General features: G+C 52.4%; 1 protein-coding gene across 2 annotated transcripts; it reads right to left on the reverse strand.

The window, feature by feature from the left end:
• Positions 1-8,773: 8,773 nt before the first annotated feature.
• Positions 8,774-13,487, reverse strand: LOC123099693 (uncharacterized). Of its 2 annotated transcripts, none has more exons than XR_006448213.1 (2): positions 13,068-13,487; positions 8,774-8,881 (listed from the first exon to the last, which is right to left on the reverse strand). XR_006448213.1 is itself a non-coding variant. In XM_044521804.1 (2 exons), the coding sequence occupies exons 1-2, from the start codon at positions 13,289-13,291 to the stop codon at positions 9,609-9,611; spliced, it is 582 nt and encodes a 193-aa protein (XP_044377739.1). In that variant the 5' UTR covers positions 13,292-13,487; the 3' UTR covers positions 9,593-9,608. The 2 variants fall into 2 exon arrangements, 1 of the variants encoding a protein (XP_044377739.1); XM_044521804.1 differs by lacking the exon at positions 8,774-8,881 and adding an exon at positions 9,593-9,966.
• Between the last annotated feature and the right edge of the window lie 3,342 nt (positions 13,488-16,829).

The following is a 16,829-nucleotide window of genomic DNA, read 5'->3' on the forward strand; positions in this document are numbered from 1 at the left end:
TGCGGAGCCCAAGGGCCTCGCGGCATGGGGCACCGGCACGCGAGCTCCGGAGCAGATGAGGCCGCGGCAGCCGGCCCGGCGGCAGCGCCGGACAGCGTCAGGGCAGGAGCATCGCCCCGGGAGACCAGTGCCGACCTGCTCTTCGTCGGGACCCCAGCCGGTGACTTCTTTGAGGGGGTGACCTTGGACCTCGTGGTGACCCCAACAGGGGGCAGGACCTCCCTCGCCGGGTGGTCGCTGGCGTCGTTGTCGCCAGGCAGGGCGCGGAGGAGATCGGCCTTGCGCGCGGGGGAGGTCTCCCCGGTCCCCTCCGGGGTCGCCTCCGAGTCCTGCTCCTCCCCGTCAGAGTCATTGGAGGACACCACCACCAAAGTTGTCACCACCTGGGCCCCAGAGGCCGCTGGCGGCACGAGCCCGCGCCCGTCGAAGGTGGGCACGGAGGCGGTTACCTTCGCCCCATCCAGGCGGCGATACAGGGGAACGTGGGTGTCCGGCGGATACCCCTGGTCATCCCCGACCAAAAGGCGAAGAGCAACGCCCAGCTCCTCGTCTGACAAGGCGCCGGGGCGCAGGCGCAGGTCGTCCTCCTCGTCCCCGAGCTTCCACAAGGGGCGCGAGTGCGCCTGCAGCGGGGCTACGTGCCGTGCCAAGAACTCCTTGACGATCCTGGCCCCCATCAACTTCGTCACCTTCGGGTCATCATGCTTCAGGTCGGCAGTCATCTTCTCCAGCACCTGCTCCGCCCGGGGGTCGGTGAGCTTCGCGCTGAACCACCCATCGTGAGGCGCGGGCATCTCCGTCAGCAGCACCAACCGAGGGTGAGAGCACTTGGTGTCCATGAGAACCACTTGCTCCTAAAGTTCTCGGCCTTCTTCCTGGCCTTCGAGATCGCGTTGGTCCCGTTGGCCGCGACGAAGTTGGCGCACCCCGAGCAATGGCTGCCCTTGATCCGGAGGAAGAAGAAGTGGTGAAGCAGAGCCACGGACGGCATCACCCCCAAGAATGCCTCACAATAGAAGGTGAAGATCGACAGGAGGAGGACGGAGTTGGGATGGAGATGAAGGGCATGCAGCTTATAGTGGCTGAGGACGGTGTAAGAGAAATCGGAGAAGGGGGGAACCAGCCCTGCGACGACACTGCTCATGGAGAAGGGATAGAAGGTACTCCCTGAATCCTCCGACTCAGCGGAGGCAGCCCGGAGCGTGGTCTTTCCCTTCTCGTTCTTGCCCTCTGCCGTCATCAAGAGCACGGCGGCGAGGTTCTTCTCCGAGACGCTGGGCGCGCTCAGGGCCGGCTCGTACCAGGCGGGTGGAGAGGCGGCCTTTGCCTTGCCGAACGCCATCGATTGCGGACTCGAAGGGGAGCTGGCGCGAATCTGGAGTCTTTGGGAGAGAGGGGCAAGAAAGGGGATCTGGAGCAAGATGAAGGCAAGCAATGAAGACACTGCGGCGCGCGCCAGCCTTTTTCTCAGTCAGGCGGTTGCCGAGGCAACATCGGGAAGCGGAGACGCCCACGTCCTGTCAATTGCCACGCGTCAATCAAGGCTGCAGGCTATTGGGGCCTGCGGCACTCCACACTTGCCCCTTGCCTTCGCCTCAAAGCCAAATCTGAGCGCGCCTTGGGCCCGGGGGCCATTGTCGGCGTCCTGGGAATGGGGGTACCCAGACTTGCCTGCCTGCAGCCTAGGGCATGGCTCATCCAACGGCCTGGTACGGCTCATCTTCATCAACAACCACTCAAGACCCCCGCGAGCGGCCGAGCCTCGCGAGGCGGTTGACGCAAGACCTCCTCAGGGGCGGCCTCCCTAGGCTGGCCCCCGAGGAGCGGAGATATCTATGAAGGGGCACCTCGCGACGTGCAGGTGACGTGAGCCATGATGACCAAGGCCAGGCGGGCGCCAGCGGGCACAGAGTACTCGTTGCCTGTTTGGTGCTAAAGGGGCAAGCGCAGGCGAGGAGTCCCGAGGCATCGGGCAAAGGTTTTCGTATTGGTGCAACGAGACCAAGACAAGCAGGACGACAGGACAAAGGTCACCGCGGAGCCCACGACGGTGTCACCACCAGAGCCTTTGGCAGGCGGAGACCACCTTTTGTCAGGATAACTTGTATTAGTTGTCCCCCTTCAAACTGGCCGTTGTGGGATCCCTTCCTGCCTAATATTTGGGAAGAGGACCAGGGCCTCTATAAATAGGACTAGCCACCACCATAGGAGGCAACTGATCTTGGATTGGATCCATTCCACCAAGGCCACCATACAAGCTCACCGAGCCCAAGAACACCTCTCCTCAGGAGGTTGTTCTTATCTTGTACTTGTTCATCCTCAGCCTACAAGGCAATCCACCACACCACATTGGAGTAGGGTATTACACCACAACAGTGGCCCGAACCAGTATAAACCCTCGTGTCTCTTGTTCCTTGGGTTCGGCGAGTTAGGCCTTGAGATTGTTGCGAGAGCGAGCTAGGGAGAGAGAGATCTTCGTGCGCACCCCAGTGTTCGAACCTCAAGGGTTTGCCGGAACCTAGAATCCGACAATGATGGGCCGCTAACAGGCCGAAAGAAGCTCGGGCCGCAATTGGGCCCAAAGACGTAGTGGGCCGTTAACGGGCTAAAACTAACTATGGGATGGAAATTGTCAAATGTAGAATGGGCCTTTGATGGGCCGATTCTGTGTAACTTGTATGGGGTGTTCTTGTAAATGGGTCTGACTCAAGTAGGCCGCTAATGGGCCGGCCCGCTTATTTTGACAGGCCCGGCCTTTTAACCTGAATGGGCCACTGTTGGGCTGGTCCACGTGTCGACATATCATAGGCGCATCTCGCCCATTGGATGAGTGACACCTGTGCCAAAGCGGAGCTGACACGTGGTTCCGTCGGCCAATGAGAATTTTACATGTGGAAAATCGTCATTGGTCGTGGCTGTTAGTGGGTTATCAGACCCACAACCGGACCCGAGAGCTTAACGGCGACCCGTTACGGTGGCTGCCACGTGTCGGTCACCCTTGACGAAAGCACTTCCATGACGCGGCATTTATCGTCATGGAAGTGAACACTTCTGTGATGATAATTTTGGTAATGTCATGGAACACTTCTACGATAGCACAGGTATGACTATCTTGATTCTGTCATAAAATCGTCATGGGTGTACATGCATGACAGAAAACGTGACCTACTATGACAAACACATATCATCATGGAAGTGTATTTTTTTGTAGTGAAGTCAACAGGGATTATCAAAGCCCATTGATGGAAGCATACGTCGAGGAAGTGAGGAGATTGGAGGAGCACTTTGACGGGTTGCAAACCGAGCACGTACCCCGTGCGGAAAACAGCATAGCTGATCACCTATCAAAGTGTGTTGCGCAGAAGCTTTCTGTGGAACCAGGAACATTTGTTCTCCGTCTCTCTCAACCCTCCGTATCACCAGCCACAATGGCCCGAAAAAGGAGAAAGTTGGACTACTTTAAGCCTCTCCCGGTCGAGTCGTCCGCTCCCGGCAGAGACCCTGCCGGAAACAACTCCTCACAACCTATCGGACCACCCCCTCTAGTCGGGCCCATGGACCCTGAGAACGAGGCTGGTGCTCCCGCAACAGAGGAGGTGCCGCTAGTCCTTGTTGCCGAGCCCCAGGCTCCAACTTGGGTAAGGCACATCGTCCGCTTCCTCCAAACTGGAGAACTTCCCGGCGACCAAGATGAAGCTAAGAAAGTAGCCCGGAGGGCCAGTATGTATCAGTTTGTCGATGACACTCTATACAGAAGGAGGCCCAACAGTGTGAAATTGAAGTGTGTCTGCCAGGAGGATGGAAAGGAACTGTTGGCTGAGATTCACAGAGGAATGTGCGCCTCACACATTGGATCAAGGGCATTAGTTGGGAAAGCATTCCGGCAAGGATTCTATTGACCCACAGCCCTCCAAGATGCGGTCGAGCTCGTCACGACATGTGAAGCCTGCCAGTTCCATTCCAAGAGAACACACCTGCCTGCCCAAGCCCTTCAGATAATCCCTTTATCATGGCCATTTTCGGTCTGGGGGCTCGATATCCTCGGCGCCTTCCCTCGAGCGATCGGGGGCTTTGAATTCTTGTTCGTTGCTATCGACAAGTTTACAAAGTGGCCGGAAGTGACTGCCGTGAGAAAGGTGACTGCTCAGTCAGCTATCAAGTTCTTGAAAGAATTGGTGTGTCGTTTTAGAGTTCCGGCAAGGATCATCACTAACAACGACAACCAATTCACCAGCCACGCCTTCATGCAATATGTTCGTACCCTCGGATGCAAGATTTCATTTGTCTCTGTGGCACACCCCCGGAGCAATGGACAAGATGAGAGGGCGAACGCTGAAGTGCTATGTGGACTCAAGACAAGAACTTTCGATTCGCTGCAGAAGCAAAGCAGGCGGTGGATCGAGGAGCTGCCGGTAGTTCTCTGGTCCCTTAGAACGACACCTAACCGAGCTACCAGGCAGATTCCCTTCTCCCTGGTCTACGAGGCAGAAGCAGTTATCCCCACGGAACTCATTTATGGGTCCCCTCGAGTGTTTGCCTACGATGAAGTAGCGCAAGATCAGCACCTGCGTGACGACGTTGTGCTACTCGAGGAGAACCATCTGCGGGCTGCTATGCGTGCTGCACGCTACCAGCAAGCCCTGCGTCACTATCAAAGCCGCAGGGTTCATGCCCGGTGTTTTGAGGAAGGTGACCTTGTCCTTAGGCGCGTCCAGTCCGCCAAGGGTACAAACAAGCTATCACCAAAGTGGGAAGGCCCTTACCAGGTGGTACGAGTCACCACACCCGGCGCAGTCCGTCTGGAGACTGGAGGTGGCACTCAGTTACAAAACTCATGGAATATTGAGCATCTCCGCAAGTACTACCCGTAAGGCGTGAGGCTGCCAGGCACTTCCCGACAGCCACCCTTTTGTACAGGCCTTGCCTCAGCTCCATGTAACCCCTTGTACAAAGCCAGGTCGATGATCACGTGCAAGAGAAAATAAAGAAGCGTTGTAGGGGGGCCCCCAACTAAGATTGCATGCATGCATGAGCACACCAAGATCACTGCATAAGCATTTCATGAGCATTTGCATATGCATATAGATAGGATCGCATTCTGCATCCATTCTCATCTACATGAAGTGTTCATTGCAGGTTCCTGCCATGAACTTGGCTTCGACAAGGGACGAGAAGGTTGCACGGCACAGCGATCCCCGGCAAGCCAAACAGATAATTTTTACCTCTTGTCCATTAGTGTTCTGTAAAGCTATAACTTTGCATGAGAAAACCTCGCCTCTCTTTTTAAACTTAGGTGCTCCCATCCATGACTCGAACGTTGCTTCAGTCAGGATGGTCGCAGTGGCCTTTAGTAAAAAGGAGCTGGCAGGGGGCTGGCCCCTCTGTCTGTCCCCCGACAGACGTAGCTCTCCGGCAGACAAAGAGGGTGCCGGCAGGATATCCTGCCGAGGAAAACTCGTTTATTTTCATAAAAGAGGCACCCCACCTCTGCATGGAAATACACATGTACGGCTTCCCGGCAAAGTTCATCGTTTTCATTCATATGCTGATACAAGTACAAGCATTACAGAACACAAAGATGGACTCGAGAGGTTACATTATTTGAATTAAAATTTGGCAATTGCCTACAATTTTAAGATTGAAAAAGGATAAGTGCTCCGTAAACTCCTCTCCCTATTCCTCTTATCCCAGGTATTGTGGTGGGAAGAGAAGAGGACAGGCGTCGTACCGGCTCAACGCCACCCCGATCCTTATCAGGAGCTCGCAACCCCAGCCTGACAAGATCGGGAGTGGCGAGGCTGCGAAGGAGGAAAACGTGTGGAGCACCTCGATGGCCCCCTGGTCACCGCCCCCAGGACCGAAAGGGGGGCTCCAGCACAGGCACCGGCAGAGGAAGGTGCCGGAGCCCAGCCAGAAGGCAACAAAAGGAAGCGGAAGCACCAGGGGACGAGCCTTTTCCCGACAGCTGGAAGAAACGGTGATGACGGTGCCGGGAAAAGGTGGGAAGAGCCAGGCGGACGGGCAGCAGGTCGCCAGTACGAGACGAACGCGTTGATGCGGTCATGCTCCTACTGGACGGCCTGCCTCCCGTCTTCTCCTTCTCCCCGGGCTCTATCGCCATCCATACCGCCCTGGAGGAAGGCCGAGGCTCCAGTCCGGCACCCCCCTCGGGAAGACAGCGAGTGGCCAGGACGGCCGGGGGGCTCGAGGCGCGCCGCTCCCCTCCTTGGTGGGCAGGAAGGCGCGCCTCTCGTCGACAATAGCCCCAAGACCTCCAGGAGGGGCAATTCTGGGATTACCAACGATCTCCAGCCCCGCCTCCCAGCCGAGCCATGAAGAGACCAAGAGATTCACCACGCCAAGGACTAGGCTCACTCCCCGAGCATCGGCACCAGCATGGGGCAACAATAACCCCAAGCAGGAACCTGGGGGCTGGCCCCGGGCTCTTCTCTTCGGCATCACCGGCGGAAGCAGAGAACAAGGGAAGAAGAGGGGGAATACAAAGATGGATGACTCCGCCTTCGTCCACCCCTCCCTTTTACAGGCCGGGCGGGGAAGGGCAGCTGCTCCATCAACGGGTGACCACCGCCCTCCTCCGCCAATTCAAGGCGGGTGGACCCTCTCCAAGATACTCTCCTGCGCCATGCGCCTCCGTTACCTACCCCGCACGATGCATGCAACATATGTGGCCAAGAATAAGGACGCGCTGTGGGAAGAGTAAATTGGCAGTTTCTACCCCATGCGTTAAAGTCATTCACGGGCCATCACTGGAGCGGCCCCGCCATTATTGGCTTTACACCACGCGCGGGGAACCGAAACTGGCCCGAAATCAAGGCTAATGAAGCAGTAATGCAAACCTCAATAGGCCAACCTCTTCAGGAACCCTTGCCTGTGCACTTATTAGGCCCTACCCCAACGACGCTCAGCAGCGCGTTCGGGGAAGGCCCGGGGGCTTCTGTCGGTGCAACAGACCTTGGGTCTGTCACCCAGACTATGCACAGGCACGGGAACAAGATTGAAGCACCAGCCCAAGTCTGAGATTGAGGGACCAAGAGATTTGAAGAACCAACATGCAGTTCAGAGGGACAGAGATCAAGCTAGAAGAGCAGTATATCGGCAAGAGAAGGGCCTCCCTTGACGGGCAGGCGAGCCCGGTGTAACGCCCACGATGCGGCTATATCTCCCACGTGTCGAGGCACGACTTAGAGGCATAACCGCATTGTGGTTTTGTCACAAGAAGGGTCATCTTCACACAATCCCATGTAATGAACAAGAATGGGATAAAGAGTTGGCTTACAATCGCCACTTCACACAATACATAAATAAATCATACATCAATCAGAGTACACACATAGACCGACTACGGTCAAAGCCAAAAGAAAGAAGATAACCCAACTGCTAGATCTCTGATCGTCCCAACTGGGCACCACTATTGATCAACATGAAAAGAAACATAGTAATGACCAAGGTCATCGTCAAACTCCCACTTGAGCTCGGTTGCATCACCTGCACTGGTATCGTCGGCACCTGCAGCTGTTTTGGTAGAATCTGTGAGTCACGAGGACTCAGCAATCTCACACCCGCGAGATCAAGACTATTTAAGCTTAAGGGTAGGAAAGGGTAGGTGGTGAGGTTGCAGCAGCGACTAAGCACATATGGTGGCTAACATACGCAAATAAGAGCGAGAAGAGGAGCAACGGAACAGTCGTCAACTAGTAATAATCAAGAAGTGATCCTGAACTCCTACTTACGTCAGACATAACCCAAAAACCGTGTTCACTTCCCGGACTCCGCCGAAAAGAGACCATCACGGCTACACACGCGGTTGATGTATTTTAATTAAGTCGAGTGTCAAGTTCTCTACAACCGGATATTAACAAGTTCCCATCTGCCACATAACCGCGGGCACGGCTCTCGAAAGTTTATACCCTGCAGGGGTGTCCCAACTTAGCCCATTATAAGCTCTCACGGTCAACGAAGGATATTCCTTCTCCCGGGAAGACCCGATCAGTCTCGGAATGCCAGTTACAAGACATTTCGACAATGGTAAAACAAGACCAGCAAAGCCGCCCGATGCGCCGACAAATCCCGATAGGAGCTGCACATATCTCGTTCTCAGGGCAACACCGGATGAGACATCCTACGAGTAAAACCAGACCTCAAGTTTCCACAAGGGGGCCCCGCAGTCTACTCAGTTCGGACCAACACTCGAAGGAGCACTGGCCCGGGGGGGTTAAAATAAGATGACCCTTGAGTCTGCAGAACCCAAGGGAAAAGGGGATAGGTGGTAGCAAATGGTAAAACCAAGGTTGGGCCTTGCTGGAGGAGTTTTATTCAAAGCGAACTGTCAAGGGGGTCCCATAAATCACCCAACCGTGTAAGGAACGCAAAATCAAGGAACATAACACCGGTATGACGGAAACTAGGGCGGCAAGAGTGGAACAAAACACCAGGCATAAGGCCGAGCCTTCCACCCTTTACCAAGTATATAGATGCATTAATTAAAGTAAGATATATTGTGATATCCCAACATAAACATAATCCAACATGGAGCAATCTTCATATTCACCTGCAACTAACAACGCTATAAGAGGGGCTGAGCAAAAGCGGTAACATAGCCAAACAATGGTTTGCTAGGAAAGGTGGGTTAGAGGCTTGACATGGCAATATGGGAGGCATGATATAACAAGTGGTAGGTAGCGCAAGCATAGCGATAGAACGAACAACTAGCCAAGCAAAGATAGAAGTGATTTCGAGGGTATGGTCATCTTGCCTGAGATCCCGCAAGGATGAAGAACGAGTCCATGAAGAAGACAGACGGACGTAGTCGAACGAATCCTCACAACTCCGGAACGAAACCGAAGGTAACGAGAGAAGCAACCTGGAAAGAAACAAACAACATAGTAAACAATCATCACATAAACATGGCATGATGCACAAACAAGTATGATACATGTCCAGTTCAATGAGGCATGGCATGACAAAATGCAACAAACAATACTACAAATTAAGTGGAGCTCAATATGCAACGAGTTGCATATTGACAAAACACCACATCAATTATTTAGTTCTCTCTCGTTTATGTACCCAACAATATTAAATGTTATTAAACATGGCAAGAGGTGAAGCATATGAAAACTAACTATTTAGGCAAGTTTAAATGAGGCCGGAAATAACAAACAACAATTCCGGAAAATCCTCATGTCCATATTTTAGATTTGGTACTGTTCTGCCATAAACACAATTTTAATGTTGTTAAACAGCAAAATAATGTGCACCATGTTAAACTAGGCATTTTTCTACCCCATTTACATATATAATTTATTAAAATCCGAGCTACGGTTATTTAGTTATGAAATACATCATTTTAACATGGCATTCGAGCAAATTTAAACAAACAGCATTTTAAACATTTTAAACATGGATGAGAGTGGCATATTATGAAACTAGATGAAATTCTAAGCACTTTTCATATATAAATTATTTACAAATGATGCAAGGTTGATGAGTTATTATATGCATGAACATGAGGGTGCAAACTGTAAATATGCAGTTTTCTGGATAATTGCTAAAATCGCAGGAGCAGAAAAAAACAGAACGGGCTGAAACTAGCTGGCCCGACAGAGGAAAAGACTGGGGCTGCTCACATTGGGCCTTGGGAAGGCGCGCTGGGCCTGGGCTGCGAGCGAAGTAGAGGAGGCCTCGCGCGGCGAGTGGCGCTCGTCCAGGCTGGCGCTGGACTGGTCAACGCGCGGGCGAGGGGACTTGGCGCTGGTCGTCCTCCTCGCATGCAGAAGCAGGGGACAGCGCGATGCAGAGGAGGCCAGGTGCACCGGCGTGATGCAGAGGAGGCAGCAGGCCGGCAGAACTTGGCGAGGCGGCGGAGGCAGGGCTTGCCGGCGGCGTGGCCGGATGCGGAGGAAGGAGGTCCGATGGGGGCGCGGGTCTACAGGGCGTCGGAGCTCCCTGTACGAGCAGACAGACAGAGAGATGTGAGGGAGAGTGAGAAGAATGGGAGGAGGGAGAAGAGAGGAGATGGGCGTGAGGCTCATCTGCTGGTCAACGACGATGGCACAGGCCAGCGTCGGGCACGGGGTTGGGGTCCGGCAGCTTCATCCCGTCGGGTGCATCGGCGACCTGGTTGCTGCTGCTGCTTGCCGGTGTCGCGCCGGGCGCACGGGACAGGCGCGGGGAGGACGGGGCTCCGCTAGGATGAGGGAGGAGGCGCACGGCTGCGGGCTGGAGGCGTGGACGAACGGCGGCGCGGGGAAGGGCTTCTGACACGGGGCTGCGAGGACGAATGTGGGGTGGACTGCTGCCGGCGCTGGGGGTGCTCGGGCGCCATGAGCTGGGGAAATCTTGCTCCGGTCGAGGCAGAGGAGAAGCAAGGTGGTGGTGGCCTTGCGGGTGGCTGCGGCAGACCTGCTCGCCGGAGACGACGGCAAGCGAACTGGAGGAGAGGCGCTGGGCTCGATGGTGCTCCGGAGTCGAGGTGGGAGATGGATCGATGGATTGGTCCGGTGGGGAAAACGAGGTGGAGCTCGGTGGGGGTGTGGATCGATGGGTGGATCGGGAAGGCAGGGGAGTGCTCTGGTTGGGCAGGTGGATCGGGAGGGATCCCGATGTGGAGTGGCGGCGGCCGAAAGGGAATGATGGGACAAGCCCCTAGGATCTACGGTTAGACTGATATTTATATCAGATGAATTTAGGTTAGGGGATACCTCATCCCTATGATTATAATCGAACGGCTGAGAAAAATAGGTAGGGAGTCCAAATAACAAAACGGAGATATTTTATAGATGTTAGGGGATGATCCGGACCCATCGGTAACAACAACCCGGGTCGGGTACGGGACAACTTTCGGACGCGCGGGAGGGGGCGATGCACTGTGCAAAGAGGGACTTCGGTTTAAGCAAGAGGGAAAACGAAGAACAAGGTTGGTCTCGGAACGGTCACAAAAGCAAGGAGGAACGCGGCAACTACGAGCGGATGCAATGCATATGATGCGATGATGAATGCAAACACACAAATAAATCACACGACAACAACGAAATAACTGGAAGGCTTCTGGAGCGTCGGTCTTGGGGCGTTACACCCGGCAAGGAGCAAGGCCACCACCAGAAGCAGGCAACCCAGGCACCCCGGCAAGATCTGCCGGGGCTCGCGGGGGCAGAAACACCCCACCAACCACTCAAGCATGACCCAAGTCGTCTATCAGTGCGGTGTGAAGCCGCAAGGTGATCAAGTGGTAGCCATTCGCCACATGGCAGCCATTTCCTATAGAAGAAACCCACAGATGACACCCGTCCTGCGACGTGTCAAGAGAACAGGCGCGGAGCTGGCAAGATAGCCCGGAAAGCCTTGTCGGGCAACCAGTGATGTGACACTAAGCAGTGCATTTAATGCACTCTCTCAGCCCGTAGAGTTAGGTATGATAGCACTGTTTGCTATCATATCAGTGGATAATGACTACTTTGCCATTGTGGTGACCCCTTGATCTATAAAAGGAGGCCCATGGCACTCGTGGGAAGGGTTGGAAGGTTGACATACCCACACCCCCATATGCGCGTAGTCGCTGCTGCCCTATGGCGACCCCTGCCGGGCAAGTGTTTTGTGTTTCACCATCCCCATTCCACCATTAATCCACCAAAGCAGGAGTAGGATTTTACGCCTCACGGCGGCCCGAACCTGGGTAAATTGCTTGTGTGCTCTCTGTCGTGCTGCCATGCGCTGGTCTGCTCTTTGCGCAACGTGACGTCCCCCTGCTGAACCAGCAAGGGGCCTCCTGGTCCCATAGGTGGTCGTGGATATACCGCGACAAAAAGCAAACAGGAAAAAACAAAAAGACGAGAAAACCAAATAGAGAAAATAGATAAATAAGAAGAGAACAAGAAATGAGCACATTTTCATTAAAAATGATAAACATGAACAATTATAGAAAAATGAACAAATTTATGAATTTTGGAACATTTATTAAAACTTGTGAATTTATTAAAACAGTAAAAACGAAAAAATGAGATCAAATTTTGAAAAATAGAAAAATTAAAAAGACAGAAAAAACCAATGAAGAAAAATAAAAAATAAAAAACAGAAAACACATGAAGAAAACAGAACAAAACAGAAAATTTATCCTAGCTATTTGGGTCGGCTCATATGCGGTTTATTCGCTGCCGATGGTGGACTTGCAACTGGGACAAAAAAGGTCGAACTCCATTGGCAAGTCAAGGGTGGACTCGCAATTGGGACTAAAAAAAGGTTGGGTCCCAGTCAAAGGGGCGTCGGGGCCCACCAGTCATAGACTGCTAGTTAATAGCTTTTAGTTAAAAGGATTTAATTAATGGGGGGTCCCACATGTCATACCCAGTGACTAAACTAACATGGTTATTTATTTTAATTAAACACTTGGGGGCCGTATGTTAGTGGGGGGTTAGTAGGTGGGTTAGGGCCTTAATGGCCAATTAGGCCGGCGGGTTAACTCCGGTGGCCAGAGGCCACGGCGGAGGGCAGAAGTGGCAGAGGGGGGTGCTGGCGGCCTCGGCTTGAGCCAACAGCAGCGGCGGGGCAGTGGCGGTCGGGGTGGGCACCGCCGGCCGGAGGCGGACGCCGCTGCAAGCGGTGGGGCGCGGCTGGGGGCGACAGGAGGAGCGGGCAGAGGTGGGACGCAGGGAGCCGGCGGGAGCGACGACAGTGGGTGCGGGGGGGTGAGCACGGCCACGGCGCCAGCGGCGCGCGCAAGGAGCAAGCTCCAGGCGCGGGAAGCAGCTAGGGGCGGTGGGGCGACCAACGATGCGGCTGGGCGCTGGCAGGCACGACAAGCTGTAGGCGACGGCGGCGGCTAAAGCAGCAATGCAGCAGAAGCAACTAGCGGCAAGGCGGAGCACAAGCACGCGGGAGGCGCATGGTCGGCCGCGCACGGGGCTCGTGCAGGTGGCTCCAGGGTTTGGCTGCAGGTGGCTGGGCCACGCGGGCACGGACGCAGAGCTTCGGCCATGGCGGAAACAACATGGGGAGCGAGCTACGGGGAAGAAAGAGATGCGCGAGGAGAGGGGAAAGTAGTCGGAGCTCACCGGGAAGGCACAAGGAGGCCCGGCGTGGGCTTAGGAGCAGCAGAGGCACCGGAATCATTGGGGATCGCCGGCGGCCGTCGAGGAAGAAGACGGTCGGATCCGGCGTGGTGGTGGTCCCCGACTCCGATGTCTTGGCATAGAGGACGTAGTCGAGGGCAGCGCGCCTCCTGGGCATGGCCTCGCGGTGCAGGGCGGGCGGAGACCACATGGACGACGACATTCATGGAAGCAACAGCGGTGGGCGGCTGCGCGTGGAAGAAAGCGGCGCGAGGGGGGAGAAGTGGAGAGGCTAGGGTTCGCAGGCATCGATGGGAGTCAAGTAGGAGGCCGAGGGGGCTGGATGCACGCCGCGTGGTGATCCCCAACCATGGACGAGCCCTCTGTGTCCACGGGGTGTGGTGAACAGAGAGGTAGGGGATGAGGGGCGTTGATGGGCTGGCCCGGCTCCTGTAGTCGCGGGCCTTAAGTGCTAGTAGTTTTCTCTTTTACTTTTTTACCTTTTCTTTTATTTATTTCTTTTCTGTCTTCACTTATCTCTTAAGTTTATTTAGTTTTATTAATTATAGCAATAGATCCTAAATTGGTAGTTCCAATTATACCACAAACACATTAAATTGGGAACTTTAAATAAAATACTTTTCATTTGTTTTAATATTTTCAAAGCATTTAAATAATTGTTTTTGCTACCGTTTAAATCATTTTAGAGTATTTAAACATTTTATAAAAGTGTGGTTTCTCCACCATAAATACCTATGCATTATTTGGCACAACCCAAACATTTTAGTTTTATTGGTTGAAAACTTTACCGTTTGACTTGATTTTGAATTTGAATTTGAATCGGTTTTGAATTAACGCGAGATTAGCAACAGTAACCGTGGTGACGTGGCATCATTAACAGAGGGTTATTGTAGCTTAATTATCCGGGCGTCACAATATTATAGTTCATCACGAAGCCTTTGTACCTTGGTGGCAATGACTAAAGAACTCTGTCAATAACACTATCATCTGGAAGCTTAACTCCCAGCTGAGTCAAGTGATTATGATACCCAGACATTTTGAATATGTGTTCACTGACAGAACTGTTCTCCTCCATCTTGCAGCTATAGAACTTGTTGGAGACTTAATATCTCTCAATTCGGGCAGTTGCTTGAAATATTAACTTCAACTCCTGGAACATCTCATATGGTCCATGACGTTCAAAACGTCTTTGAAGTCCTGGTTCTAAGCCGTAAAACATGGCGCACTAAACTATTAAGCAATCATCATATCAAGCTTGCCAAACATTCATAGCGTCTGCATCTGCTCCTGCAATAGGTCTGTCACCTAGCGGCGCATCAAGGACATAATTCTTCTGTTCAGCAATGAGGATAATCCTCAGATCACGGACCCAGTCTGCATTATTGCTACTATCATCTTTCAACTTAGTTTTCTCTAGGAACATATCTAAATATATGGGAGCTATATCGCGAGCTATTGATCTACAACATAGATATGCAAAAACTATTAAGACTAAGTTCATGATAAATTAATTTCAATTAATCAAATTACTAATAAAGTCCCACTTAAATAGACATCCCTCAAGTCATCTAAGTGATACGTGATCCAAATCAACTAACCCATGTCCGATCATCACGTGAGATGGGGTAGTCATCAATGGTGAACATATCTATGTTGATCATATCAACTGTATGATTCACGTTCGACCTTTCGGTCTCTAGTGTTCCGAGGCCATGTCTGTACATGCTAGGCTCATCAAGTTTAACCCAAGTATTCTGCATGTGTAAAACTGTCTTACACCCGTTGTATGTGAACGTAGAGTCTATCACACCCGATCATCACATGGTGCCTTGAAATGATGAGCTGTAGCAACAGTGCATTCGCAGGGAGAACACTATTACCTTGAAATTAAGTGAAGGGATCATCTTATAATGCTACCGCCGTTCTAAGCAAAATAAGATGCATAAAAGATAAACACCATATGCAATCAAAATATGTGACATGATATGGCCATCATCTTGTGCTTTTGATCTCCATCTCCAAAGCATCGTCATGATCTCCATCGTCACCGGCTTGACACCTTGATCTCCATCGTAGCATCGTTGTGTTGAGGTCGTCACGCCAACTATTGCTTCTACAACTATTGCTACTGCATAGTGATAAAGTAAAGCAATTACATGGAGTTTGCATTTCATACAATAAAGAGACAACCATAAGGCTCATGCTGGTTGCGATAACTTACAAACATGATCATCTCATACAATAACGTATATCACATCATGTATTGACCATATCACATCACAACATACCCTGCAAAAACAAGTTAAACGTCCTCTACTTTGTTGTTGCAAGTTTTACGTGGCTGCTACGGGCTTCTAGCAAGAACCGTTCTTACCTATGCATCAAACCACAACGGTGTTTCATCAAGTTTGTTGTTTTAACCTTCTTCAAGGACCGTCCGCAGTCAAATTCGATTCAACTAAAGTAGGAGAAACAGACACCCGCCAGCCACCTTTATGCAAAACTAGTTGCATGTCTGTCGGTCGAATCGGTCTCATGTGCGTGGACATGTAAGGTTGGTCCGGGCCGCTTCATCTTACAATACCGCTAAATCAAAATAAGACGTTGGTGGTAAGCAGTATGACTATCACCTCCCACAACTCTTTCTGTTCTACTCGTGCATATCATCTACGCATAGACCTGGCTCATGATGCCACTGTTGGGAAACGTTGCATGGAAAACAAAAAAATTCTACGCACACGCAATGATCTATCCATGGAGATGCATAGCAACGAGGGTGAGAGTGTGTCTACGTACCCTCGTAGACCGTAAGCGGAAGCATTTCTCAACGCGGTTGATGTAGTCAAACTTCTTTGCGCTTCAACCAATCAAGTAACAAACGCACGGCACCTCCGCGTTCTTCACATGTTCAGCTCGGTGACGTCCCTCGCCTTCTTGATCAAGCAAGACATTGAGGTAGTAGATGAGTTCTGTCAGCACGACGGCGTGGTGACGGTGATGGTGAAGTAATCCTCACAGGGCTTCTCCTAAGCACTACGGAAATATGACCGAGGGTGTAAACGGTGGAGGGGGGCGCCGCACACGGCTAGGGAATTGTCTGCGGTGTGCTAGGGGCGTCCCCCCCCCATATATATATACATATAGGTGGGAGGGAGAGGGGAGAGGCCAGGAGGCGCCCCAAGTAGGACCGAACCCTACTTGGGTTCCTCCTAGGCCGGCCGCCCCCCGCCCCTTCCTTATTTTACTGGAGAGGGAAGGAAAGAGGAGGGGAGAAAGGGAAGGGGAGGCCAAATCCCCCCTTTCCTTTCTCTTCCCCCCTTTCCTTCTCCCTTTGGTTCGGCCCATATGGGGGACGCACCAGCCCCTGGTGGCTAGTGCATTTCCTCTCTTGGCCCATTAGGCCCATATCTTTTGTCGGGGGTGCCCAGAACCCCTTTCGGTGACCAGATATGTACACGGTACCCCCCGGAACACTTCCGGTGTCCGAATACTATCATCCTATATATCAATCTTTACCTCTCGACAATTTTGAGACTCCTCGTCATGTCTGTGATCTCATCTGGGACTCCGAACAACATTCAGTCACCAAAACATATAACTCATATAACATTATATCGTCAAAGAACGTTAAGCGTGCGGACCCTACGGCTTCGAGAACTATGTAGACATGACCGAGACACCTCTCAGGTCAATAACCAATAGCGGAACCTAGATGCCCATATTGGCTCCTACATATTCTACGAA

Source organism: Triticum aestivum, chromosome 4D (assembly GCF_018294505.1).
Source record: "Triticum aestivum cultivar Chinese Spring chromosome 4D, IWGSC CS RefSeq v2.1, whole genome shotgun sequence".
NCBI lineage: Eukaryota > Viridiplantae > Streptophyta > Magnoliopsida > Poales > Poaceae > Triticum > Triticum aestivum.